General features: G+C 36.9%; 3 protein-coding genes and 1 pseudogene across 3 annotated transcripts; 3 read left to right on the top strand and 1 right to left on the bottom strand.

Annotated features, from left to right (window-relative positions):
* The first annotated feature begins 557 nt into the window (after positions 1-557).
* Positions 558-3,927, top strand: LOC110885129 (annotated as a pseudogene).
* A 6,860-nt stretch (positions 3,928-10,787) lies between these two features.
* LOC110885127 (glutathione synthetase, chloroplastic) lies at positions 10,788-16,495 on the top strand. Its single transcript, XM_022132820.2, has 12 exons — positions 10,788-11,027; positions 11,104-11,273; positions 12,762-12,837; positions 12,976-13,106; positions 13,200-13,322; positions 13,409-13,489; positions 14,105-14,185; positions 14,257-14,326; positions 14,414-14,535; positions 14,611-14,750; positions 15,523-15,715; positions 15,793-16,495. Exons 1-12 carry the CDS (start codon positions 10,899-10,901, stop codon positions 15,914-15,916), a joined length of 1,440 nt encoding a protein of 479 aa, XP_021988512.1. The 5' UTR covers positions 10,788-10,898; the 3' UTR covers positions 15,917-16,495.
* A 96-nt stretch (positions 16,496-16,591) lies between these two features.
* LOC110885128 lies at positions 16,592-19,772 on the bottom strand. Its single transcript, XM_022132821.2, has 7 exons — positions 19,594-19,772; positions 19,264-19,358; positions 19,107-19,186; positions 17,800-17,855; positions 17,270-17,382; positions 17,077-17,135; positions 16,592-16,976 (listed from the first exon to the last, which is right to left on the bottom strand). Exons 1-7 carry the CDS (start codon positions 19,682-19,684, stop codon positions 16,682-16,684), a joined length of 789 nt encoding a protein of 262 aa, XP_021988513.1. The 5' UTR covers positions 19,685-19,772; the 3' UTR covers positions 16,592-16,681.
* A 4,845-nt stretch (positions 19,773-24,617) lies between these two features.
* On the top strand, positions 24,618-27,881 carry LOC110885125 (increased DNA methylation 2). The gene is made up of 3 exons (XM_022132819.2): positions 24,618-24,799; positions 26,219-27,168; positions 27,394-27,881. The coding sequence occupies exons 2-3, from the start codon at positions 26,223-26,225 to the stop codon at positions 27,645-27,647; spliced, it is 1,200 nt and encodes a 399-aa protein (XP_021988511.1). The 5' UTR covers positions 24,618-24,799; positions 26,219-26,222; the 3' UTR covers positions 27,648-27,881.

The raw sequence follows: 27,881 nt of genomic DNA on the forward strand, positions 1-27,881 counted from the left end.
CACTTATTGATTTCACTTTGTCGCCAAATTCAAAAAAAAAAAGCCTAAACATTTTAAAAGGATAAAAGGTATTGGCACTCAAATTTAAACTGTTGAATTTTAGTATATCTGTAATGAACTTGATAATTATATAATTTAATATACTTAGAAGTCGTAGATTATTTAATTAACAAAATAATTATGTGTAATTGGGTAGAAGAGAAAGGCGAGTAAACTAAAAAAATAAATACGTTTTATAAATGACACGTGTCACTTATTGGTTAATTTATTATATAGTATAGATAGATATAGATATAGATATAAATATACTTGCCTCTCAAGAATTTAATGATTAATATTTAAGAAATTAGAGATGTTAAAATCTAATCCGTTAGGACACCCTATCATTTTCACATAACTTTTACAATTTTCTTGTTGTACACGCACCTAGAAATGTCATAGTCCCATGAAATTTTACAATTTTCTTGTTCCACCTTGGCAACTTCCTCCATCCTTCTCATGTATCACATATGTTGACACATATGTAACCACCCACATAGACTTTGTCAAGCACAATATTATAATTATAGCCCACACATCAAGATTTTGAATATTACACACATTATCTTGGTTGTTGACTTATACATACAGACAGACTTATGTTTTGAGCATTTGTTTGCTGAATTTTTTCATGTGCAGTCAACTGTAACACTGGATTCTGGAAGATGGTTTCCAGCAGAGGATGTTTTTTGATGTTCCAGTTCCTGCATAGTTTATTATGTATTTCATCTGTTAGTTTTCCAGATACAAGTAAACCACCAGTTGGAAATCATGACTGCAGTTGTTTAGGTAACAATCTTGGCCCGATAGACGCCTCTTCGACTCCAAAGAGTCGAAAGCAAGAAGCATTAACCAGTGTGATACTCATCTTGATTATGCTTAATATAATCATCTATAAGTTGAGGGAGCTTCACGAAACAAGCCTCGGCAAGAATAAGAAACCACCATCTTTGTCAACAGAACATCTATGCCGCCGGTTTCTTCTTTCTGAGATGCAGCTGGCAACAAACAGTTTTGATCAGTCTATGATCATAGGCAAAGGTGGATTTGGTAAGGTATATCGAGGTGTCATCGACGATGGTGGCAATCAAGCGTTTGGATTCTAGATCTAAACAAGGAGCAATTGAATTCTGGACAGAGATCAAGATGCTTTCGAGGTTTAGGCACAGCAACCTGGTGTCTCTTGTTGGATACTGTGATGAGTTTGATGAGATGATGCTTGTTTACGAGTATATAACTGGTGGAAACCTGGCTGAACGCTTGTATAAAGTCAAAGGGTCAAGTCAGAAGTCTCCTGTTTCGTGGGTAGATCGCCTCAAGATTTGCATAGGGGCTGCACGTGCATTAGACTACCTTCACACTGGCACAGGTGTCCACCAGCGTATCATACACCGCGATGTTAAAAGCTCAAATATACTTTTGGATGGGAATTTCACAGCTAAGGTAGCTGATTTTGGATTGTCCAAAATCAGTCAGACGGACCAGGGGTGCACTCATGTGAGCACAGATGTTAAAGGTTCATTCGGGTACTTTGATCCTAGCTATTTCTTGAGCCGGAGGTTAACAAGAAAATCAGACGTTTACTCGTTTGGGGTTGTATTATTGGAAGTGTTATGTGGGCGGCCTGCTGTTGATCCAAGTCTTGGAGACCATCTTGGTCTAGTTGGTTGGGCCCAGCAGTTCATCAAAGAAGGAACATCGAACCATATAGTTGATCCGAGTTTGATGGGGCTAACCCCTTGTTCAAGGGTGAAGGCTCAGATCATGCCTAATTGCTTGAAAGCATTTGTGGAAATTACAGATAAATGCTTGCAGACTCAACCCAAAAACCGCCCGACTATGGGTGAGGTGGTAGTAGCACTTGAGGCAGTGCTAGCACTGCAAGAGAGAGGAGACGCCTTAGTAGTCTCAGGTCACTATCACAATCAAAATTCTTACATGAAGTCCGGAAAGATAATAACATTATCGAGAATGCTTCGAAACATGTTTGTTGTCAAAAGCCCTGTTAAACCTGGTAACCTCAAGTTTCTTGCGTCTTTACATTATATAGCTACAACATATAATAACGTATAGTTTTAACATATTTGCAGCAATGGGGGATGTAGAACCTCAGGGGAAAAACAAAAGACAGAATAAGTGGTGTGTTCCCAATAAATTTTCTAACAAGGAAGATTTACTCACTGAAAGTGGAGATACTTTCCAAGTTAAAGTTGGAGATTCTGGTTTGAAAATATTCAGTTTAGATGCACTCAAAATGGCCACTAAGAACTTTACTGATGATAGGGTTGTGGGTGAGGGGGCTTTTGGAAAAGTTTACAAAGGTTGGGTCGAACAAGAAACATATGTTCCCTCAAAGATTGGCTTTGGGATTCCTATTGCTGTTAAAAAGCTTGATACTGATGGTTATCAAGGATTTGAAGAATGGCAGGTAATCTATTACCAGTTATAATTTTATTATTATTATTATTTTATTTATCATTTATATTTAGGTTTATTTGTTAGTCATTGTTAATCTATCTTTAGTTTGAATATTAGGATAATTATTGACGTTTTATCGTCCTTAGTTAGTTAGTGTTATCATTATCCCTTTCATTGTAATTTGTCTGTCTAAAATGGTCTGGTTTTCAGTTATTAATGCACAGAAAACATGTATCACCAATACAGTTTTTAGTTCTTTTGAATTCTTTTAGTGTGTCACAGTGTATAAATGATATTTTTGTAACATAGTATCCCATATGCGCGCAGACAGAGGTGAAACTTTCAGGCGAATTGAATCATCCAAATGTAAGCAGGATATTAGGATATTGCTCACAAGATATGGAGTTACTCCTAGTCTACGAGTTTATGCATAAGGGGAGCCTTGAAAATCACATATTGACTCGTAAACTTACATCTGTCTCTTAATCGACAGAATATATTGATAACGAAATGGTCATTTAATTGAAAGATTTTTAATACATGCAGAAAGATTTGGGGAAACACTTTCATGGTCAACGCGTGTCAAAATAATGCTAGGAACAGCTAAAGGCATTGCATATCTGCATTCTAGAGAGAATCAAATCATATTCCGTGATTTGAAGACTTCTAACATACTGCTTGATCAGGTATGGCATGCTGCCTGCTAGCACTCGTTAATTAAGGTAGTATTAGAGACTTTATGTTGAGAATTCTGTTGACTTTATGTTATGCGCCGCATTCTATTTACTATTTTTCCCCAGGATTTCAATGCAAAAGTCGCTGATTTTGGGCTGGCTAGACATGGTCCGATAAATGGTGAGACGCATCTTGTTACACAGGTAATGGGCACATACGGGTATGCAGCTCCAGAGTATGTGGAAACAGGTGAGTTACTTTGTTAGTACCATGATGTGCCATTTTTTAATTTGATTTTTACGCTTATAACATATGGCATGTACAGGTTATTTGAATGGAAAGAATGACATATATGCTTTTGGAGTGGTGTTACTGGAAACTCTTACGGGCCTACGAGTTTTTGACAAAGCTCGTCCCAAATATGAGCAAGATCTTGTGCAATGGGCAAGGCCGATGCTGCCCAAGAAAAAGAAGCTAATGACTATAGTAGACCCGAGTCTTGGTGATGACTACCCACCAGAAGCTGTATATCAATGTGGTAAACTTATTCTAAAGTGTACTCAAGCCGAACCGAAAGAGAGGCCGTGTATCGAACAAGTGTTGCAGAGATTAGAAAGAATTAGTTGTGTTAAAACATAATTGTTTTAAGAGATGGTTAGGAATAATATGACCTGATTTTTGTTTTCTAGATTAGTTATGAAACATACTTTGTTTTAGACCAATTCTAATGGCTTTAGAATACATGTATGGATGTGTATAGTTATACTAATAGACAAGTAGTGCATTTGATAGATCTATGATGAATTAATATTTTTTATTGAAATGAACTCAAAAAATAACCATGTTAAAGGTTGTTGTCTTTATATACAATGAAATAAGATTAACCAATCACTAACAAACCATTAACTAACTGACTAAACTAATAACAAACTAAAGTAACATAGTCAACATCTCCCCTTAAGTTGGAGGTGTTGCTAACCCCGACTTGTAAATTAAATCATAACTAGGATATAGCCCCCCCCCCCCCCCCCGGTGATGCGGCAGGCTACCACATACTAAAACATATACGCTGATTATTGATTTTTAGCTACGCCGTTAGCTTGTATTGTAAATTAGATCATAACTAGGATATAGCCCTGCCGTGACGCGACAGGTTTTGATAGCGTTAACTACAAGCAAAATGTACATTTATTACATTGATTGTTAATATTAAAGATACAAAATTTACAATCAATGAATAAACATACTTAAAATCAGTAGAAGCTTAATTTTCTTATCTAGTGATATTGTTATTATTTAGGATAGACTCATTTTGGTATTGAGATGTATTGTAATTATGCTATGATTCTATTTCCTAAATTAGTGGTAGGGTTATCATGTAAAGATCCCTATTTAAAGGGCTCTCAAATTAGACTATGGGGTATGGGGTAGGGGTTGGGACGTGGGTTTGGTACAAACGCCCAAGTCACCACTCCGAGTGGGCTTGAGTTTCGGCGTGGCCCCTTGGGCGGGGGTTTCAGCCCGGGCGAGGGGTGGAGCTATCAAGATGACATGGCGGGATCTCATTAGCCAAGACAAGTAGGCGTTTGGGCTAGCCGTTGGCCAACGGCTATGTCTTTAAAAAAATTATTTTTTCACTATAAATACTCACACTTCTATTTATTTTTTTTACCACAACTACTCCATCTCTTCTATAATCATCTCTATCTTATTTAAAAAAAAATTCTCATCCAACCACAATACGAAAAATGAATCCTCATAATCGTGGTTTTGACCCGAACAATCCGTGGGCATTCCAAGAAACACCTAGCCCACCATCCAATCGTCCAATTGTTCCATTTTTAATACACTCCACTATGCCGGATATGGTTGGTTACGCATCGTTTATCTCGAATCTTTTGTATACTAACTTCCCTCACACCAACGATTCTATACCTAGCCTGATTCCACAAACGCCTATCAACCTTTCACAAACGCCCATCAACCTTTCCCAAACCGAAACCGTCCCCGAAACTCAACCCCCCATCGATGGTTCTTCCGCATCCAAACCCATCAAGAAGAGAAGTCACAAGAAAAAAAACCGCGGCCGAGAAAGCACTTGGAAGCGCCAAACGAAAACAACAAAGATGGGTTCTTAAAGAAGAAGTTGCATTGGCGAGGCTTGGGTTCAGAAATCTCTACATCCAATTTTAGGTATTTTTAAAAATTTTGTAGCCCTTATTTTAATATGTATGTTTTTTATTATATAACTTTGTAATATATTAAATGATGTTTTTATTAAAATAGGAAATTCTCAACATAGAAACCGTTTGTGGGACGCGGTCAGTAAAGTATTCCACGAAGAAATGGAAAGGGATCTTTATCGTGAAAGTGAAATGATAGCTTATCCTCGAAGTAGACCGAGATAAGCGGGCAACTCACCAAATTTATTGGATATTTACATAAGGCAAAGCAAAACCCAAAAAGTGGTGAAACCGAAGCCGACTTTGTTACAAATGCATTGGTTACATACAAATCGAATGTGGGGAGCGACTTCTGTTTCATGCATTGTTGGGACATTTGTAAGTTCCATCCCAAGTGGGCGAATATCCCCAGTGGTAGCAACTTCCGTTTCATGCATTGTTGGGACATTTGTAAGTTCCATTCAGAAATACAATACCATAGAAAGTTTCATGGTATTAGAGCTTCGGTTCTGATTACCGTACCACTTCTCTCTCCTTTTTTCCCTACCGATCACGCCTCTCTTCTATTTTCTCTAGCTAATAACACCATACATCATGATATTAGTTCGTTTTTCTTAAGGGTTCCATCTAATACCCTTACCAGTTGATAATACCATGACTAAACCCGATGATGGTCCCTCTTCCAAGCCAACAAACCCATCCCTACGTCCTGCATATTCTGTAACAAACATCCGGTCTAAAATTCGTACCCTAGATGGCACAAAGGTCACTTATTCCTCTTGGGCTAAATTGTTGAAGTTCTATGCAGTTGTTTACAAAGTTCTCGGTCATCTGGATGGTTCTCCTTAGCCGGCTTCTACGGATCCAACATATGATGCTTGGAAGGGACTTCATGCACTCGCTTCTTAGTGGATCTACAGCACTGTATCCGATGACTTGCTCACCCGGATACTAGACACCGACTTCACAGCCAGAGACTTGCTCACATGGCTTAAACTCGAGAAGATTTTTCTCAGTAACAAAAGAGCGAAGGCAGCCGCACTGGAAACCCGGTTTGTTAACCTAACCCTTGCATCTTACAGCTCTGTTGATGACTACTGTCAACAACTCAAAGAAATTAATCAACTCACCGATGTTGATCAACCAGTTATTGAATCACGGCTAGTACTTTAGCTGGTCCGGGATCTCTCAGCCGAAATCGATACCACGGCTCATCTAATTAATTCTCAAAAGGCTAATTGGGATCTTGCAAGAACTATGTTACATGATGAGGTGATGCGCCTGGAACCATGGCAACAGTGATCCTCATCGGTTCTTGTCACACCCATGGGTTCGTCCTCAAACCCTACTCCAACCAACAACCACCCGCTCCCAATAACAACATCAGCGACCAGTACTAATCTTACAGGGGCCGTGGATGGGGTCGAAACCATAATTATCGTGGCCGAGGCAGCAGGGGTCACAGAAACCGCATGCAGAATTACAGTAATTCGTGGGCTTATCAAAATTAAATGGGCCAGCAATCGTATCCGCAATGGGCCTGGTGGAACACTCAAACCTATAGCCCAACATCCCAAACCCATACCCATCAAACACCCAAAACCCCATGGCCAACTTCGCCGGATACACCAACCCAAGCCCACAACAGCCCTACGGCCTAGGTCCAACACCTATAGCCCTGAGTGCAGCTTTCAACGTCATGTAACTCAACTACACGGATCCCAATCTAATCATGGATACCAGAGCTGAACGCCACGTTACCGACAACCGATGTATGATCCAACACCCTGATTCATCTACTGTCAATACTAAAATTTTGGTTAGAAATGGTAATTATTTACCAATTGAGGATTCCAGTACCAGCTTCCTTCCCATTCAAAACCATACCTATATCTTACCAAACATTCTTTGTAGTCTTAATTATCAAAAACCTTTTATCAGTCTGTCGATTTACACGTGATAATAATGTTTCAGTTGAGTCCGATCCTTTTGGTTTTTCCTTGAAGGACCTCAAAACTGGACGGCTCCTTTCCCGCCATGATAGCACGGGATATTCATATCCGGTCACGCCATCAACATTCCCGCCTCAAGCTTGCTTCCTTGCATCTACAACTTTACCTTGGCATGGTCGACGAGGACATGCTGGGAATCAAGTTTTAGATGTTCTATCTAAACGTTTTGATTTTTCTTGTAATCATAAAAAGAATTTTGAATTTTGTCATTCTTGAACAGGATTGTCTCCAATCTCTTGTGCACCGTTCTCAGTCACATGAGCAACCACTGTTTGACCAAAGTTAAACCACTGTTTGCAAAAAAAAGTTTGTTTAACCAAAGTCAAACCACCGTTTGCAAAACTATGATTCTTAGTGGTTCAAAAGTCTGTTTGACCAAAGTCAAACCACTGTTTGCAAAAAAAGCAACCACTGTTTTCTCCACAAAATACTGTTTTAACCCAATAATGGGTTCAAACATCTGTTTTCATCCATCTGTGGACCCAAGTCAACAGATGTATCAACCAATGTTTTATTTTCTAACATTTGTTCACAACAAACAGAGGTTTCAAAACATAAAACAGACATTTGCCAAATACATGTTTCACAACAAACAGAGGTTTTGCACTTTGATATCCTCCAACTTAGCAATAGTTGATAGAAACTTTGATATCCACTTAAGTAGATATATAAGGCTTCTGCCCATAATCTGCATTTACAAAATGATTAAAATCACCAAATGATAGTTATTTTTGAAAGGCAAACTAACCTACTCATCATCTACTCTCATTAACCATTTAAGTACGCCTCAAATTCCAGAATCAGAAGTAATTACTACGAGATAATAACTCGAAATTTAAGACATAACTACCTGCAACAGCTCAAGAGCCTTCAAACCCTCTTGTAGATCCTAATCATCATGCTTCAAAAATCAAGCAATTTCAGATCATTAATAGGTTAACATCCATTGAACACCCACACACGATGAATACTCAACACGTCTCCGACAACAACTATTCGGACAGAGGAAGCCATGAAGAGACTGCAATTGAGGAGGAGCACTACTGCACTACTGCAATATCAAAGAAAACAAATGTCGGCAACCCTAATTCACCAAAAAGCAACAAAGTTTAGATCCAATATCATCCCAACATCCAAAATCAACTAATTAACAACAAGTTCTTATAAAATATTATAAACCCTTGAAACTTTATACCTTTTGTCTGATTTTTTAAGCCAACATTTTCTTCCCCGAACTGTTGTAATCTTCAAAATCATGCTTCAAAAATAAGTAATTTCAGATCATTAACAGGTTAACATCCATTGAATACACACACACGACGAACACTCACCACGTCTCCGACAACGACTATTCTGACAGAAGAAGCCATGAAGAGACTGCAATTTAGGAGGAGCACTACTGCAGTATCAAAGAAACAAATGTCGGCAACCCTAATTCACCAAAAAGCAACAAAGTTTAGATCCAATATCATCCGAACATCCAAAATCAACTAATTAACAACAAATTCTTATAAAATATTGTAAACCCTTGAAACTTTATACCTTTTGTCTGATTTTTTAGCCAACATTTTCTTCCCCGAACTGTTGTAATCTTCAACATCCTGTTTACCAGGAGAAGCCCAACAATAACTGAATTTCAAACTTTCAATCAATCAACAACACAATATAAACAAAGAAGCTTCTAGAACAATCGAATAACAAATTGGAAATATATATAGTCTAAACAGATCGAATCGAATATTGTAAATGAAAATACTTAAAGTGTGTTGATTATTGAAGTTATTGAGTTGATTATGTTGATGATGATTGAAGGATGTGTGTTTGAAGGGAGGTGATTGTGTTCTTACCGGAGAGAATCGATGGTGGAGGAGGAAGTTCTAAGGTTTGCGATTGGAGTCATCGGAGAGTTGGGGATTGGTGGAGATGTGTTTAATCGCTCTCGTGGGATGAAGGGATAAAAAGATCTTGAATTGGTGGACGATTTAATCTCTTCAGATCTATAACTGGCATTGACATGGTTTTGATTCAGATTCAAAATTTGAAATCGTCTGGTGGAAAAGAAGAATGAAGAGTATGAGAGAAGATGGGAGGTGTATATGAATTGAGAAGGGGGCAGGGAGAGATTAAAATTCAAATTACCTGACATGCATTAAATGCATAATACATATCCCCCAAGTCTCTCAAAATTCAAATTACCCCCCATTTAATTATTAAGATTAAAATTAATGTAAATGTATTAAATATAATCTGAAAATACATATTTTATGATGCAATCTAACTATTATAATAAAAGAAACCAACTTTTGGACACACTGAAGGTATCCTCAAATTTATATTTATCTAAATAAATAAATAATAAATTAATATTAAATCTTATCATACTTTAATAAAATATTATCCTCAAATCTAAATTGTTAATTTAATATATTTTTAAAACAAATACATCTCTTATCTACTTATCTTATATTAAATATATAAATAATAAATTAATATTAAATGTTATCCTAATTATTTAAAAACATAACTTTTTTTTATTATTTGGTATACAAAATTATGTTTATTCAACTCGAGTAAAACGTGAGGTTTTTAAAGATATAATTTTTTTTATTATTTGGTAGATTTTTCAACCCAACTATACACGGGTTTTTTTAAAGATACGACGTTTTTAGTATTTAATATACAAAATTACATTTATTTAGGATATAATTTTTTTTATTATTTGGTTGATTTTTCAACCCGACTATACACGGGTTTTTTAAAGGTATGACGTTTTTAGTGTTTAATATACAAAAATACATATATTTAATCTGTGTAATACACATGGTTTTTAAAGATATAACTCTTTTTTATATCTATTCAACACGTGTAATATACGGGGTTTTTAAAGATGTAATTTTTTATCATTTGGTAGATTTATTCAACCCGATTATACACGGATTTTTTTAAAGATAAGACGTTTTTAGTATTTAGTATACAAAATTACATTTATTTAATCTGTGTAATACACATTGTTTTTAAATATATAACTTTTTTATTGTTTGATATATAAAATTACATTTATTTAACCCGTACAATATACAATATTCATAAAAATATAAATTTTTATTATTTAATATATAAAATTATATTTATTTAACCCTTACCTACTAATAAAACGTTCAGAGCTAGCTAAGGGGCTGTTTGGTAGCCTCTGAATGGTCATTAAGAGGCTACCTCTTAATGGAACCATTAAGAATTTTACCAATGAGAAGGTAGAAGAATGTGACATGTGATGATTTACCATTCAGAGGTTACCTCTTAACCATTCAGACTTAAGGTTACCTCTTATTCATTCAGAGGTTTTAAACCATTAAGAGGTAGCATGTCATTAAGAGGCTACCAAACAGCCCCTAACTCTCACACCAACTTTTCTTATGTGAGCAGCATTTGAAATTATAGATATAAATTATAGATTTAGTACACTAAAAAAGTTGATTCATGATTCGTATTCTTCATTCTCCATCACCATCACATCATCATCTCCCCTGACACACATTATTCCCACTTCCACAAACCTTTACCAAAATCCTCAATGAATTCTCTGCAAAACCCTATTTCTGATCCTCACACAATCGACCCAGAATTACTTAAGAAACTGGTTCATGATGCTCTTGTTTGGAGTTCTCTTCATGGTCTTGTTGTAGGAGACAGAAATTCCCACGTGGGTATTTGTTCTTTAAGTTTTTGTCACTAATTCAAAGCGTTCTAAGGTGAGGTTTATGGTTTTGATTATGCAGAGATCAGGATTGGTTCCTGGTGTGGGAATGGTTCATGCCCCAATTGCATTGTTGCCAAATTCATTTCCAGAAAGTCATTGGAAACAAGCTTGTGAATTGGCCCCTATTTTTAATGAGTTAGTTGATAGTGTTAGTTTGGATGGCAAGTTCTTGCAGGATACTCTTTCTAGGTAATCACTAATTTATATAGAAAATTACTTTATGTTTAGTCAATTCTGTTTATTTGTGTTCATTCATGTTTGTTCAGTTATGTTCATTTGTGTTGTTCTGTCAATGGCGGGCTAGCCCATTAATTTAGGGGTATCCGGTATCCCATTTTTTTTTACCGTGCAATCATACAATAATAAAAAAACGATAATCAATAAAGTAAAAAAAAAAATCTCTAATATATTTGTCCTCTTTTTTTCATAGCTTGAAATCGTTCTATCAGACGTCTTTTACTTTATCAAAAGTTTCTTTTTCGATCGCGCAAATCATAGCATTGTTCAAGTATTCCGGGCCCATTCGATTGCGTAAATCCGTCTTGACAATCTTCAATTTAGAAAAACATCTTTCAATGGTAAAACCAAAGTTAGCTTCACTACCCGATAAACCAAAGGACAGGACGGTTTCCACCATAAGACGAGGAAGATCATTTATTCAATTATAATATTGTTTTGGGTTTTGGGCTAACTTTATCAATTATATTTAGGGCCTCCTTTGAATTCTATTATTGTTAATTTTGGCTTATTTTATCATTCAGGCTTAATTATTCTACAAGTTTTCGGGTTGTAATATGTTTGGGCTTATAAAAAAATGGGATTTTAGTAGTATCAAGTATCCTATTTTTTGGTTAGAGATATCCTCGTATTTTTTAGGGGTGTCCTTTGTATAAAACCGAAAAAAAATCACTACGAATACGGGGTCGAGCCGTTGCCTATGCTACGACTCCTAACACTGTGGTTCCGCCCTTGTTGTCTGTTACATTATGTTCGTTTACGTTCGTGAACTGTTCGTTTAAGCCTTAAACGAACGAACATAAACGAAAACGACCATGCCATTTTCTTAATAAACGAACATGAACAAAAAAATGCGTTCGATTATATGGCCGTGTTCGTGTTCAGATAAAGTTAAATGAACGAAAGGAACATGCCTCTGTCCATGTTCGTTCAGTTCATTTACAGGCCTAGGTCTATACGTACACCATCTGACGTCATCATACATTCATACGGATTGTATGAGAGGCGAAAAATGATCATACGGGTGTATGACTTTGTCACTGGTGTACACCATTATATTAGTCACCGTTGTGTCGGTGTAACCCATCATTCGACATGTATGATTTGAGCGAACAACAACTCGTATGACCCGTATGATGTGTCAGTATAACACACCATACGACCCGTGTGACCGTGTTTCGTCTATATGACAGGTCAGTAGTGTGTGAATAGAATAGTCTTTCGTTAGCATTGCCCTTTATAAATATGTATCTTCAGCTATGTAAAATTCTTATTTAATTTGCTTAGTTTGTTGAACTTTCTTTAAGATCTTTGCGTACCGCATGTGTTATTATTGATACAGAGTTTAATTTTTGCAACTTTCAATTCTTTTTTGATAATTTTGATAAAAAAAAAAAATAATATGTTTTCAAACTGCCTTTTTTACTCTTGAAATTGCAGAACGAAGAAAGTAGACGCCTTTACCTCCAGACTTTTAGATATACACTCCAAGATGCTACAAATCGGCAAGAAGGAGGTATCTAATACAAAAAAAAAACAATTTTAAGTAGAATACTGAGAGAACAACATAAACAACTGCATTGAATGAGATTAATATAATATGGTATCTTATTCAGGTTTGAAGCAGTTACTATTTTTTCTAAATCTTTAATAGGATATTCGCTTGGGACTACATCGATCCGATTATATGCTTGATGAGAAAACAAATTTACTTCTCCAAATAGAACTGAACACGATTTCATGTTCATTTTCTGGGTTAGGTTGTCTTGTCAGTGAGCTTCATAGGTAACATATGATATATATATATATACCAAAAATTTTAAATTAATAACTGTTTCATTTTTCTTGATTACTGTGTATATATATATTTTCTTGCAGAAGCTTACTTTCTCATTACAAAAAACCCCTTGGGCTTGATTCGCATAAAATTCCGGTAAACGCTTCAGCAACGAAGTTTGCTGAGGCATTGGCAAAGGCGTGGACTGAGTATGGCAATCCAAGGTTCATTTTTTTCCTCATTTGTGTCATTTTTGTTTTACTTTTATAAATCGCGCTTTTTAAAAAGATTAAATTATTATGTTATACAGTGCTGTAGTTATGGTTGTGGTTCAAGCTGGAGAACGAAACATGTATGACCAACATTGGCTCAGTCAAACCCTCAAGGAAAAATATCCTTTTTTCAGATAACTGTCAATGTAGAAGTTCCATCCACCGGTCTAAAAAAAAACGTATTTTTAGAAGTTATAGGAGTGAGCAATAACCGAACCGTTAACCAAATCCGAACCGACGAAACCGAAACGAAACCGAATTAACCAAAAAGCGGTTAACGGATATTCTTTTGGACCATCGGTTAACCGAAATTAACCAAACCGAACCATTTATATTTTAATATATTTCTAGCTTTTATACCTTCATTTCATGTTTTATACCTCCATTTCATTTATTTATACCTCCATTTCAAGTATTTATACATCTATTTCATGTATTTATACATCCATTACATGTATTTCTAAGTAAAAAAAATTAGCCCTTGTTTGGTTTGGTTATTAACCGAGACGAAAATCGATAAATTAACCGAACAAACCGAACTGATTAACCGATGACTTCGGTCACGGTTTCGGTTAATGCGAATAACCGAACCAAACCGTGCACACCCCTTGAATTTCAAGGGGTGTTCGAATGTGTGTTTAAACAGGAACTGCAATATAATCAATTTTTTGTTTGTTTGATAAAACTATAAAAAGTTAATATTGTAATGTGGTCCTGAGCTTATCAATCAATACACATAATGTTACAAGTATCCGGAAAACACTGGCAGAAATCGATGCACAAGGGAAGATCCTCTCAGATGGAACTCTTGTAGTGTACGTATCTTAATTTTTTCGAATCTTAAAAAAATTGTAACAAAATTTAACTAAACGTTGGAAGGTTTCAGGGACGGTGAAACCGTTGCAGTCGTATATTTTAGAGCAGGATATGCACCCAACGATTATCCTTCTGAGTCGGTGAGTACACGTTTTTAACAATCGTGTAGCATGTTCTATACGTTTATATTTACGAAAGGAAGCAATGTAAGTATTTATTATGTATAGGAGTGGAAAGCTAGGCTATTGGTAGAGGAATCATCTGCCGTTAAGTGCCCGTCAATCGCTTATCATTTAACTGGCACCAAGAAAGTTCAACAGGAGCTTGCAAAACCGAATGTGCTCGAGAGGTAACGGTAAACAAGTAAAGGGGTATTTTGGTAAATTGGGAATTGATCGTTGATCGGTTCTTGTTGTGGGAACAGGTTTCTTGAAAACAAGGATGACATTGCGAAGCTTAGGGAATGCTTTGCAGGATTGTGGAGTCTGGATGATTCAGATGCTGTCGAGGATGCTATTCGGCAACCGGGGGCATATGTCATGAAGCCACAAAGAGAAGGGGGAGGTCATACTACATCTTATGTATATAGGGGCATGTTCGTTTCAGAACCAATAATATGTTGAGAATCGCCAGAACCGCATAATGCAATTTTACATAGTGCATAAAAGATAATCAGAGATAGGGGTGCAAACGAGCCGAGCTACTCGAGCTCGGCTCGAAAAAAAGCTCGAACGAGCCGAGCTTAAACGAGCTCCAGCTCGAGTCCGAGCCTAAAAACAAGCTCGTTTAGTAAACGAGCCCGAGCCCGAGCTTCGCTTATCGAGCTTGAGCCGGCTCGCAAGCCTAATCGAGCTTTCTGTTTATATATTGTTTTATTAATATATTAAACATATATTTATATAATAATAATTACCATTTATATAAATATAAAAAAATAAGTAAATTATATGTATAATAACAATTATAATTAATATAAATTAATTAATAAATACTAAACAAGTTGAGCCCGAGCCGAGCTCGAGCTTGAAAAATTACCTTCGAGCCGAGCTCGAGCTTCAGAAATAAAGCTCGAATCGAGCCGAGCTCGAGCTTTCATGTGTTAAACGAGCTCGAGCTCGAGCCTGGTCGAGCTCGGGCTCGGCTCGGCTCATTTGCACCCCTACATTCAGAGATATTGTGTCATATTAAAAGGAATAGGTGCAAACGCATTATGCGCCTCTCAAAATATTATTGGTTCTAAAATGAACATCGCTCTCTCTCTCTCTCTCTATGAACCTTTTTTTAATATGTATAATGTAATTAAATTTTTATATTGTATTATATTTTTTTAACTCAGGGAACAACATTTATGGAGATGATGTTAAGGAAACACTTTTAAGATTGCAAAAAGACGGGTCTGAAGAAGAAGCGGCTTACATCCTCATGCAACGAATCTTCCCAACTGTTTTCCCAACAATTCTTGTAAGAGACGGTATCGCCTACAAAGAACATGCTATATCCGAACTTGGAATATTCAGTGCTTATTTAAGGTATATATCATACTTTCTGCAACATCCTATGTTATCTACTATTTTGACATGATATTAACTGAGCATATATAATGCAGAAACAAAGAAACAGTAATTAGTAACGAGCAATGCGGTTATCTCATGCGTACTAAAGTTTCTTCATCAAATGAAGGCGGTGTTGCTGCTGGTTTTGCGGTTTTGGACAGTTTATATTTGACTTAAACGTCTAATAATTTTCTGACTCAATCGAGGTTTTGATCCTTGCCGTATGAATTATGTCGGATACCAATGTTTGCTACATCTGCAACATACTCGCGTTCTATTCTTAATTGCTTATTGTAACATTTGTATAATTGTCCAGGAAATAATCTCACCAGGTATTATATTATATGTATGAGTTGATTACGTTTTCCGTCCTGTGGTTTGTTGAAAATAACTATCATAGTTCATTAGTTAAAAAATTGTCAAAACTTTGTAACAATTACAAACAATATTGTTTAAATTACAAACTAAAGACATGGCCCACTGGTCTAACATCTACTTTTCAAAACAAAGGCCACGGTCATTTCACCGAGACTTAACTGAATAAATAGATGGAGTTAACGAGATGAATAGTAATTGTTGCAAAAGTGAAAGTACCGATACTGTTTGTTTTGACAACTTTTAAACTAAAGGATTGTAATGGTTATTTTCAACAAATCACATGAACGGAAAACGTAATTAGCTCTATATGTATGCATATATATAGTTTGTGTGTGGATCCAGAACGCGTTCAATACACAACCAATTTTAAGTAGACAATTGTGACAACCGCATAATCATTGTAATATCTTGCACATGTTTTGTTCTTCATCAACGCTTACATTGATTAAAACTATACAAGAATAACGTAATCGGTTATAAACGGTAAAATTATCATCAATTTCATTAAAGATCAATGCAAAGTTTTTACAGTAACCTAAAAAAACTTGTGCTTTTGCTACAAATTCAAGCAGTTTCATCTATTTCCTCCTCAGAAAAAGACAATAACGGAATCAACGGGTCACGTTCTTCAGATTCTTCATCATCGTCATTGTTTATCTCAGGAATTTTCCATCCCAAATGGTTGACATACACTTTATCATATGCTTCAATATTCAATTCTGAAGCTACAAACATTTCCAGCTCGTTCACAAATCGATCGGTTCTCCCTCTTAAGAAAGGTTTTGCAGCATCCGCTACCATTCTCTTGAACTCTTCTTGTTTCAATTCAGGTGAAATTTTACACCCTTTTGGCTCATTTCTGCAATAGAAACCGTTGATACAAAATCTACGTAAATAACAAATCCGTATAGTGATGCACAATAGAAACGCTTGATACAAATAAAAAGAATCAACCTTACCTTCTCCATGAATCAATGACCCCAACAATGTGATGCACAATTATATCGACGTCTTTCTCCTACGAAAAAAAAAACAATTAAATACGTATCAATAAAAAAAAAATAGTGAGAAAGATTATGTGTGTATGTCCTTGAAGAAGATAATCAAAAAAGCATAAATGAAATAAAACAAAATCAAAATACTGAAATGAACCTGAATCAAAGCTTGAATTTCTCTGCTCACCCAGCGATATAGCCACTGGTTTGGTTGACGGTATTTATTAGACTTCCAATACCGCGTTATGTTGATATTACCGATTGAATTACCTGATATACAAAATTTATAATTATATAGAAGAAAATAAACATTTAATATCATGGGTATTGGGTCGTAATATAGAGGTAGAACCTCGACCCATTTATATGAAAATGGGTCAATTCAGGATGTATTTACATGTAAACGGGTCAAATGGGTAAAATTAAAAAAAAAAAATCAAAATGGAAAGAGGTTAAGCAGATCATAGATCGCCTAACGTGGATTCAGAAGCTATTCATGTCCAAATCATTTTGATAAAAAAGGTGATATAGGTATTTAAATTATGTTGCATTACTAAATCATTATTTAACATATCACGTATATACAAAATCCACAAAAACGACAACTTGACCCTCCTGACCCAATTCATTTTGATCCAAACATAATTTAACTAGTTACCCGACCCTCCCAGTCCCAAACAAGAATACCTGACTGAACATAATAGCACTGCAATCTGTACTTGTGGGCTTTTGTAAAGAAGTTGCTACAAATACAATGCATAGAGCAAGTAAGCTTACAAATTTAAACACGAAAGTGAAGCGAACAAACTATGCAGTTATAGCGGTCAAGGTCCGCTATATGATATATAGGTTATAGCGGTGGTATAGCGGTAATTTTTATATCATGCATATTTTTTGTATTTATATGTATATAAATATATATATTGAAAAATATTAGTAATAATATCAAAATTTATAGTAATATCATATTATCATGCAAAATATTAGTAATAATATCAAAATCCAAAACATTCACTGGGGAAGTCCAGCGATTTAGAGATTTAGGTTTAATTTTGTTGAATGATGAACTGATGAAGAACCAACGAATGAAGACTTTTGGTCTCGATTTAGGTTTAATTTTGGGTTTGGGCCTTTACTTTTGGGTTTATTTATAAACAAAAAGTTAATTAATGTGGGCTTTACCTTACTTTTGGGCTGAAATAAGAAAAGCCGCTAAAAGCAGTGCTATGACCGCTATACGGGTTTCAAAATAGCGGTCCAATAGCGGGATTTAGCACCGCTAATAGCGGGACCGCTATTTGGACCGCTATTGGTTCGTATGTCCGCTAAGCGCTATAGCCGTGCTATAGCACCGCTATAGCACACTATTGACTGCATAGCGAACAAACTAAATAGTATATATAAACCTATGTTGTCAAAAGTGCGTGAGGCGCGCGCCTAGGCGCTGGGTGCAGCAAGTGGGCTGCGGCTGGTGAGGCGCGCTTTTAAGCGCTGAGGCGCAAACTCCTGCCAGTTCAGGCTAAAAGTCGCCTGAAACCCCTAAAACATCCTAAACTAGCCCTCAACAAACCTAAAACCTATGCAGTTAATGCGGTAAAATATTGGATATCGGTCAAGGACCGATATTTAAGATATAGGTTATCTCGGTGAGATATCGGTAATTTTAATATCATGCAAAATTTATATATATAGCAATTTAACACTAACATTTCAGTGATATATTGGTCAAATATCGGTGATATATCGGTCAAATATCTGTCAGTATCGCCTATAATATCGGTACCGATATTTTGACTGATATTTTACATGGGGACCGATAACCGATACATCACCGATATTAACTGCATAACCTAAAAAATCTCTAAAGCCCATAAAAATGTAATTTATGCTATGCGCCTAATTTAAAAAAGCCCTCGTTTTTTACGCGCCTAGATTCGGGGTCGGTCTATGCGCCTTGAGTGTGCCTAGGCAACATAGATATAAAGTTAACTTACCTAGTCTCTGAATTCTGATTAATAAGATGTTGTTGAAAAGAATTTCCATCATAGTCATATATAACAGATGAACTTTTCCTCTGCATCATCACAAAGACAAAGTTAATTCACCAAGCACAGTCCAATTAAAAAAAAAAATTAAGAATTATTAACTAACCTTACAAAGGGGACACTTTACAAAAGATTGTTGAGGGGAATGCTTACTCCGAACAAATTTCGCCCATTGCAGGATGCAATTGTAGCAAAATTTATCTGCAAAATAGTAATTAATCCTCAAGATAATTGAGATTTGCACAGGGGAAATAAAAGGCAATTAATTAAAATAAAGGGTGATACAAAACTCATGATAATTCTATGGAATTGACGATTAATAATGGTCGGTCCGTTTGACCTTAAGTTTGAAATTGGGTATCCTGATTATGCATGTAGAAAGAAAGAAGAAACAAGTGTTGAGATGAAATATGAGAAAAAGAAGAGGAATACGTACGGAAACATTGATCCAAGTAAGATTCTTGAAGAATGGGTGAGAGGCATATGGGGCAATTGTCCGACCTGCTATGCTCCTCTTCTTGCTCCATTTTTATTTTATTTTTGGGTCCGAAAAGAAGGCTGGGTGGGTGTTTAAACCTTTACACTGTGTTCCAGAGATCTACTTAACAGGGGGAGGGGAGGGGAGGGGAGGGAAAAAGGTGTTCCAGAGATCCACTTAACAGGGGGAGGGGAGGGGGAGGGAAAATGGGGTTTTTTTTGCCTGAAAATAGTCTTTCCAATTTGGAAAGACATGGAGGGGAGGGGAGGGGAGGGGAGGGAAGGAGAGGGATTTTTAACTCGGGAACACACCGTTACAGTGACTTAAATTAAAGAGAGAAAAGAAAGGATTCTTTCAATTTTCTTTTCTTTTTTCTCCGGTTCTTTCCAAATTGGAAAGATTAATTTTAGACAAAAATTCTCTCCTTTAATGAAACTCTGGAACACAACTAAAAGTTATTTCCTTCCAAATCTTTTCTTTTCGCTCATTTAATGAAATTCGAGAACATAGCGTAACGATGGGTGGGTTTTTTTTTAATCTTTTATAAAAAAAAAGTCCATACCATTTACAATTTTCCTCTTATAACATTATTTTTTTTTCTTATTGAACACATAAAATCAATAGTTTATTTTTCTTTCTTTTGAACTGAGAAACATGAAATGAAATTATACATCTTCATTTCTGTTCCTTTCTTTTTTCTCTTAAATTCCCTTTCTCTTCTTTTCTTTCCTTCAATTAACTTGGGAACATAGTGGTAGTATCGACAGAACAACACCATCCTCAACTGTTGTGTCCATTAACTTAACATGGATGGATATGAGACGAGGATTGACAAGTTCACCGGTATCTACAACAAGTTCATGACACAGCGAAGTGGTTAAAGGGCTATGTTCCTAGACAGTCGCAGGCCGAGGATCATACATGTGTCGAATGTAAAAAACAACCATCTGGTCATAACAATCCACCTGTGTACGCGATACCACGCCAGTACGGAGGAGACATATGGTACAAGGTGAAAGTGACTTGCAGCCAATCACTGCTTGCCAGGCACTATACCATAAAATCTCCACGATGTGCCATCGTGCAAGAGACAAAAGGTACAGCTGAGAGCGACATGTGGCCAATCACACACGACGCCAGTCCACATATCCTTAACCTCCACTAACGGCTGACGACCAAAAAGACAAGAAGTACATCAAGAAAACGACGTGTGGCCAATCAAGGCACGCTGACGTACTCCTACCTTTGCAGGCACTAATTGCCACGACAGAAGGGACGAAATGTATATTCCTTGACAAAGACACCTCGTCTAATCATTCACCATTCTTCTCCAACTTTTGGCTATAAATATTACATTTCTCCAATGGTTTAAGCATCCATCATCCTACTCTTTATACTCTCATTCTAAAGTTGCTCTCTTTCTCTCTAGAAAGAACAATACTTGTTCTCACGTCTGATGGTGCTTACGAGAAGAACTCCCACCTCTCTTTCTCGTAACGAGCTCACGGTGTTTGCTAGTTTGGCAGATTCACTATGTGGCTTTAAGCTTCTGAAGATCAGAAGATATTACCCACTCGGTTGAACATTTGGATAGATCCCATGCGGACTAGACCCGTGTTTCTTCAGTGATCAATAAGATGTGGATGTGTTGAGGGTGACAATTAAAGAATTTATCGAAGCATTTAACTTGGAGTAAGCTGGAATGTTTGGTTGGTTTAACCGTTTAGCGATTTGGTTTAACCGTAGGACGATCCTTAAGTGTTATAAATATAATGAAAACGTGTATGCTTAAGTGTTTAATTCTAAGGAATTAGATGACTACGGTGTGCTTTGTCATGTCAGGTACAAGAAGCGTAAAAGATGCAAAGAAAAAGAAAGCATGGCGGATATCGGAAACAGGATTGGAAAGAAGCGATTGAAGAAATCAAGATGGTGGGAAATATGGGCTCTACCGTAGCTTACAGTAGCCACCGTAAGCTACAACAGTCTTTTTCCCAAAAATCCCCACCGTAGTACAAAAGGTCCTCACCGTAGGAGTTTAGTGGCCACCGTAAGCTACGATAGTCACTGTAGCTTACGGTGGGACCAGACGCAGAATTATTGTTTGCTTTATAATCAACATTGGGTGTGACCTTTCACTATCTTTTTCATATTTTTCATACCAGAACTTGTGGGAGGCGAATTTAGGGTTCCAAGACAATATTTTGGGTGTTTTTATTGTTGCTTTATCATCCTATATTCACATGAACAACGGATTTGAAGTTATGATTGTAATGCTTCACATTTTAGTACTTTCCTTGTTTAGAAAGTATGTTTGTATTTCTATTTTTGGAAACTTGTAATCTTATTGTATTCGTATTTTTCTTTCCAAACATTGTAATCCGAGGCTTTGATCATAATGAAACTCGATTCTTTATACATTATTTAATACATACTTGTTATACGTTGTAACATTGATACATGCTCATACAGGAAACTCATACTTGTGATACTTGAAACATTATTTATACATACATTATACTTATACACTACACTTGTATGCTTGAAATACCTAAAATCGGCTAAAATCGCGAAACCGGCCAAACTTAACTCCTTTATGCGACTGGACTCCCTTCGTGCGAATGGACCTTCCATTCGTGCGAAGAGGCCAGTTTCCATCCACACCAGACTCTCCTCGCCTTATAAATACGAGACCTCACCCTCACTTGACACTTTCCAGCCACTCCAAACTCTCCCAAACGCTCTGAACTCGTGCATTTCGGACATAACTCTCCAGCAAACTACTAAGTGAGTTCTAGCTCACTTGCTTATCTTTTTCTTCAATATTTCTTCTACTTTTTCTAGTTTCTTCAAATATTCATGTTTGGAAAACCTCTAGGATGGCTTCCACAGACTTGGCTTGGCAGTCTATGGTGGAACCTCACCATTTTGAGGCCAACACGAAGATTTTACATTCTGTTTTTATTCAAACTTTTATGCAATACATTCTGAACTTAAAACTTGGTGAAATCTGGAACCCACCGAGCTCACAGCTAACTTCATAACTGTGGCTTTGTATTGAGGTTGATAGTCATCAAGAAACGGGCTCAAAACAGAGGTTTTCGTGAAGAACCAGGTCCTAGTCGCACATAGCAGTCCCTTCGCACGGACTGACTTCATCCGCGCGACTGAAGCCCATTCGCACGAATGGACCTTCTGTTACTTTCCGTTCATGCAAATTTCCAAATGTTGACACCATCCAGGATTCCCCATCTTCAATATGGACGAACCTGTGTTTTGGTAGAAGTGTGAACCGTGGGAGCTTTGGCTTTCCAAACTAGTTCCACTACCTCATTTGTACCTTGCAAATGAATACCCAAGCGGTTTCCTAGAATCAAAGTACGTTAACCCCGCCTCGCCTCCACCACTCGCCATGTTGGGAATGACACGCCCGGGTTGCTCATACTTAACTGCTTGGGTAATTTTACGTATTTCTGTTATACTTATTATTCATGACCAACCAGGTTTATCAACTATGTCGATAAACTTTGAGCTTTGGTGAATCATACAATGAGGCGTTAGTACCTCCATGCTTGAAATTCATGAACTCTCTGACATTAATGGACTGATAATAATATATAATATGATGTAATATAATACATAATCCTAACCGAAATCAGAACGTTAACCGATTTATGGTTAAGAGTCTCGAACATGCCCCCTTCGCACGAACAGGCCCTTTCGCACAACTAGAATTTTCCATTCGCACGAACAGACACTTGTTCGCACAAATGGATCTCTCATTCGCACGAACAATGTTGTGAGCTTCGGTTTAAGGTTCCGGATACGTGAAAGAAGACTGTGGGTTCGTTCTCGGATTTTATTTATTAAAATCATGAATATGGTCACCAACTTGCCATTCATAAATAACAAAGGCTAAATTACGAAAATAGCCGTTGAACACCATGACTTTCAGAAATAGCCACCTCATGCATCCTTGGCATCATGCAAAGGATGCATCTTTGAATTGGAATTGGACATGTACACGGGATGCGTCTTCACATCTTCTCACATGCGTCCTTGGAGCGACGCATCACGCATGGGATGTGTCTGGACGGACTTGTTGAAAATGAAGCGTCTCCGGCGAGATTTCAGTCATCTCCGATGAGTTGAGGACATCTCTGGCGAGTTGTAGACGTCTCCAGTGAGTTGCAAAGGCCTCCATCTCCGGCAAGTTGCAGACGTCTCCGTTTCCGGCAAGTAATGGTGACCTTTTGTTATGGCATTGGTTTTCTTTCATATATGTTGCAGCTTTGGAAAACCACAACAGCATTGCCAAAGATGAAATCCACAATGCCATAAATGTCACAACCATGACATCCTCAAGTTGCAGATGGCGGTGCCGGAAACGTGCTCCGACCGGCGACGGGGTGGGTGCGATTGTCTAGATGCTCCGCGTGCGAATGTCTGTGAATTCTTGGAAGATGAATGTTTGGAAGATGAATTCTTGCAACTAATGTGAATTCTGGTAAATGTTAGAAGATGAATGTTTGGAAGATGAATGTTTACAGATGCATGCCATCATCAAGTGCAGACGCATACCATCCCAGTACACTTGGGCCCACCTGTCCATTTTTTATTATGCAGATATGTCTGCAGACTTCTAACTGATATAAAAAGAAAACAGTAAGAATTTAATCTCAAATTGAAGGTTTGGCTTACTAGTTTAACTGTTGCTTTTCAAGTCACATGTTTGATACCTGTGATTAGCGTTTTTTAAATTAAATTCAGGGGCAATTTGATTATTTTACCAAAACTTAACAGGATAAATGGATTGAGTTAACAAAGATGGACTGTAATTGTCACAAAAGTGAAAGTATAGAGACTGTTTTGTCAATTTTTAAACTAATCAAGTGTAATGAACTCTGTAAAACAGCAAAAAAAAAAAAAAAAAAAAAATTCTAACAAAAAAAATCTAAAGAAAAAACGTAATTAACTCTATAAAATTACACAAAGAAAAACAAAATAAGCATTAATTAATCGATGGGTAAAAGCCGAGTGTTGATGTTCAACTGTTTATTACACTTCCTCCGTCCGGCGTCATGAATGCTCCACCACCGGACTCCGCCGCTACTCCGCCGTCAACCCTAAAAAATCAACCAACACCACCTCGATCAACTTAGCTGTCAGCTATCTCTTCTCCAATTTCTGCTGATCAATTTTTAATTAAATGATTTGTTGTATAATATAATCATTCATTTTTATGAGAAATTGTGATTGTGTTGATTCGCTATACTATACATAACTGAGATTGTAATGTGTGATTATATTCTCTAAATTTGTTAAAACATGCTTTGTTTGAATTTTGAGTTCATCATATTGACAATGAATATGGATCCTTTTAATTTTTTATTTTTATTGAATATGTATTATGTTCTACATGTATTATACTAATATGTATTATTGAAAATCTTTGCACAAAATTTACAAATTAATCCTATCATCAAAAAAGGAAAGAGGATTTTATGTAGATTCTTAATAAGCTACTGCTAAAAGTATTTCTTTTTATTAATGATGTCCCTTGGGTGAACAAAATAAACCGGGTTGGGAACCGGATTTTAACCTGAACAGAAACCGAATTTGAAACTGGTTTGGAACTGTCCCAAACCATGGTAAACTTATACTTTGAAACCAGTCAAAGCTGAACCGAAACCAAGTTTAAACCAGTTTGGATGGAACTGGTTTAGAACTGACCAGAACCGAGTGTTGTAATAGGTTAGTAAACCTATGCTTATACCAGTCAAACCCGAACAGAACCAGTTAAAACCCAGTTTCAAAACCGAACCATTCCATCCCTTCTCAAAAACTAGATTCAAACTGAACCAGTTTGACCATCTTTGACCCAACCCGAACCGGTTTGGGCCCAGAAACCGATTTGTGCACCTTAGCCTTGGGGCTTGGGATTTATCTGGAACTACCTTACCTCCGGATTCAGTTATTTTGGTTGAATCGGTTACAGGTCAGTCAATCAGTGTGATGAAACTCATGTCGGAGGTGGGTCACGTGGGGCGGACCCACATTGAACGGGTCGGGGTCCCTGGACCCCAATGTTTTTAAAAAACTAGTAGATCCGGTATATTAAATTTTATAAGGACCCCATAAGTACAATTAGGTGGGCACCATAGAAAGAAAAGGAACACTAGTGTAGTGGTAAACTCCCCTCTTTATCAACAAGAGGTCATGGGTTGAATCCTTGTATAGCCCGTTTTTTCTGTTTTTTTAAATCTAATTCAAACCTCACTCTGACCCGACCCGAACGAGGACCGACCCGAAAATTTTAACGTTTTGTGATGAAAATTTTGAACACCGAAAAAATGGACCCCATTGGAAAAAAAATCATGGGTCCGCAACCACTGCACGTGGATCAAACCTGGTGACAAAGCTAGTGATATTCTTTTGTCTGCAGGACGTTTGGTTACCTTTATCTCCACCAAGATTGAAATGATTTGTAACATATCCTTTGTATAGTTGCACCATTATTATTCAAGTATTGCACTAAATGGTTAAAAGAAGTACTACAACCGATCAACTTTTCCATTTGCAGATCAATGGAGAGCGCGCTCTCGATTACAGAATATCTAATCGACATTAAATCAGATAATGATGACAACTCAAGTGAAAGAACACTTACAGATGATCAGTTTTTCCTCTTGTATTTCATCATGGGCACCTACTTCGGGCCTGATCTCAATCACGAACCACAAAAATCCGTTTTCCAAAGACGGGCCGAGGATCTTCCACCATACAGTTCAGAAACCCTAGCTAATTCTTGCATGAAAACAGTAGAAGTAGAAAGAATTTACTACCACATACTAAGAAAAGCCGACAAATCCGTTGTACTAAAACTACCTTTTCTACAACAATTTCTTCACGGAAATCTTTCAACCTCTGCAAAAACGCAAACACCACCTCACCCACAATTTGATGATCTGTTTTCTCCTAATTTGCATCCGCATTCGATCTCCAAAGGTCAGTACGAAACCATAAACAACATTGTACTCATTAGCGACCCGCAGATTGAATACATTAGACCGGAGTACCTGGAAAGGTTTAAGCGGTTAACTAAACTAGACGATCTCCGTTTGGATAAAGACGAGGCCAGGTTTCATACATTTGTTGACGGGAAAGTTTTATATAACATAGACGTGAAGGAAGCCGGATATCATAAAGAAACAAGACCAGTATCTTGTACTGATACCCAACCGATACATACAGACAATGGTGCACTGAGTCTATGTGGTTCTGGTCATTGCGTGTCAACTGGTGTGAATGTGGGTGCATTGGCGGAACTTGGGTCGGATATGATTTTTGTTCGTTCTAAACCGAGTAGGGAAGAGTGGGTTAATATGTTGAATGCAACTAACGGTGGATGTTTACTGACCGGGAGCGCTACGATGGGTCAAATTGGTCAAAGTATAGGGAACATCGACATTGGGGAATGTGAAGACTCGTACCTGTTTCGCGTGTCTCTTCCTGGTGTTAAACGAGACGAAAGTAAGTAAGAAGTTGTTTTGTTTGTTGCTTGTTTAAGTTTAAGTTATTATATGATATTTATTAAATAGAATCAGATAATCTGGTATTATGATTTTTTGTTGGGTAAATATGATATTATATATCGAGTTTTGAGGTTAAAAGAAGGGGCAAATAGGTAATTTTATCATTTTTATGAACTTGCTATTCGAACCTAGATAATCAAAGCGCATTATTTTGTGTATGCAGGAGAATTTAGTTGTGAGGTTGAAGATGATGGTAAAGTATCTATAAGGGGAGTAACAGTTACTGGTGAGAAAACCGTGTGTCGGTTTGATCAGATATTTGAGATGCAGTCTCAGAAACTTTGTCCACCGGGCCACTTTTCTGTCTCATTTAAGCTTCCGGGTCCCGTTGATCCTGAACAATTTTCTGGGAATTTTGGGACTAACGGGATACTGGAAGGTATAGTGATGAAAGCGCGAAAAAAGATTAGAAGATGATTAAGATTTTTCATGTTGGTTGATGCATTTACTGGTATGTTATGTATTGCATCATAGGCTTTTCTCTTGTAGTTGACTCCTTATGAGTTATGATGATCAGGTTAGGTGTGAAATGTTTTGTTGGTGACAGACTATAGCTATTAGTAGATTTGCGTGCTGAATGTTGCATGCTTATAGTTTTTAACAAAAAATTATGAAATTTAATATACGGAAGCCACTTCGGGCATTGCTCCC

Source organism: Helianthus annuus, chromosome 15, assembly GCF_002127325.2.
Source record: "Helianthus annuus cultivar XRQ/B chromosome 15, HanXRQr2.0-SUNRISE, whole genome shotgun sequence".
NCBI lineage: Eukaryota > Viridiplantae > Streptophyta > Magnoliopsida > Asterales > Asteraceae > Helianthus > Helianthus annuus.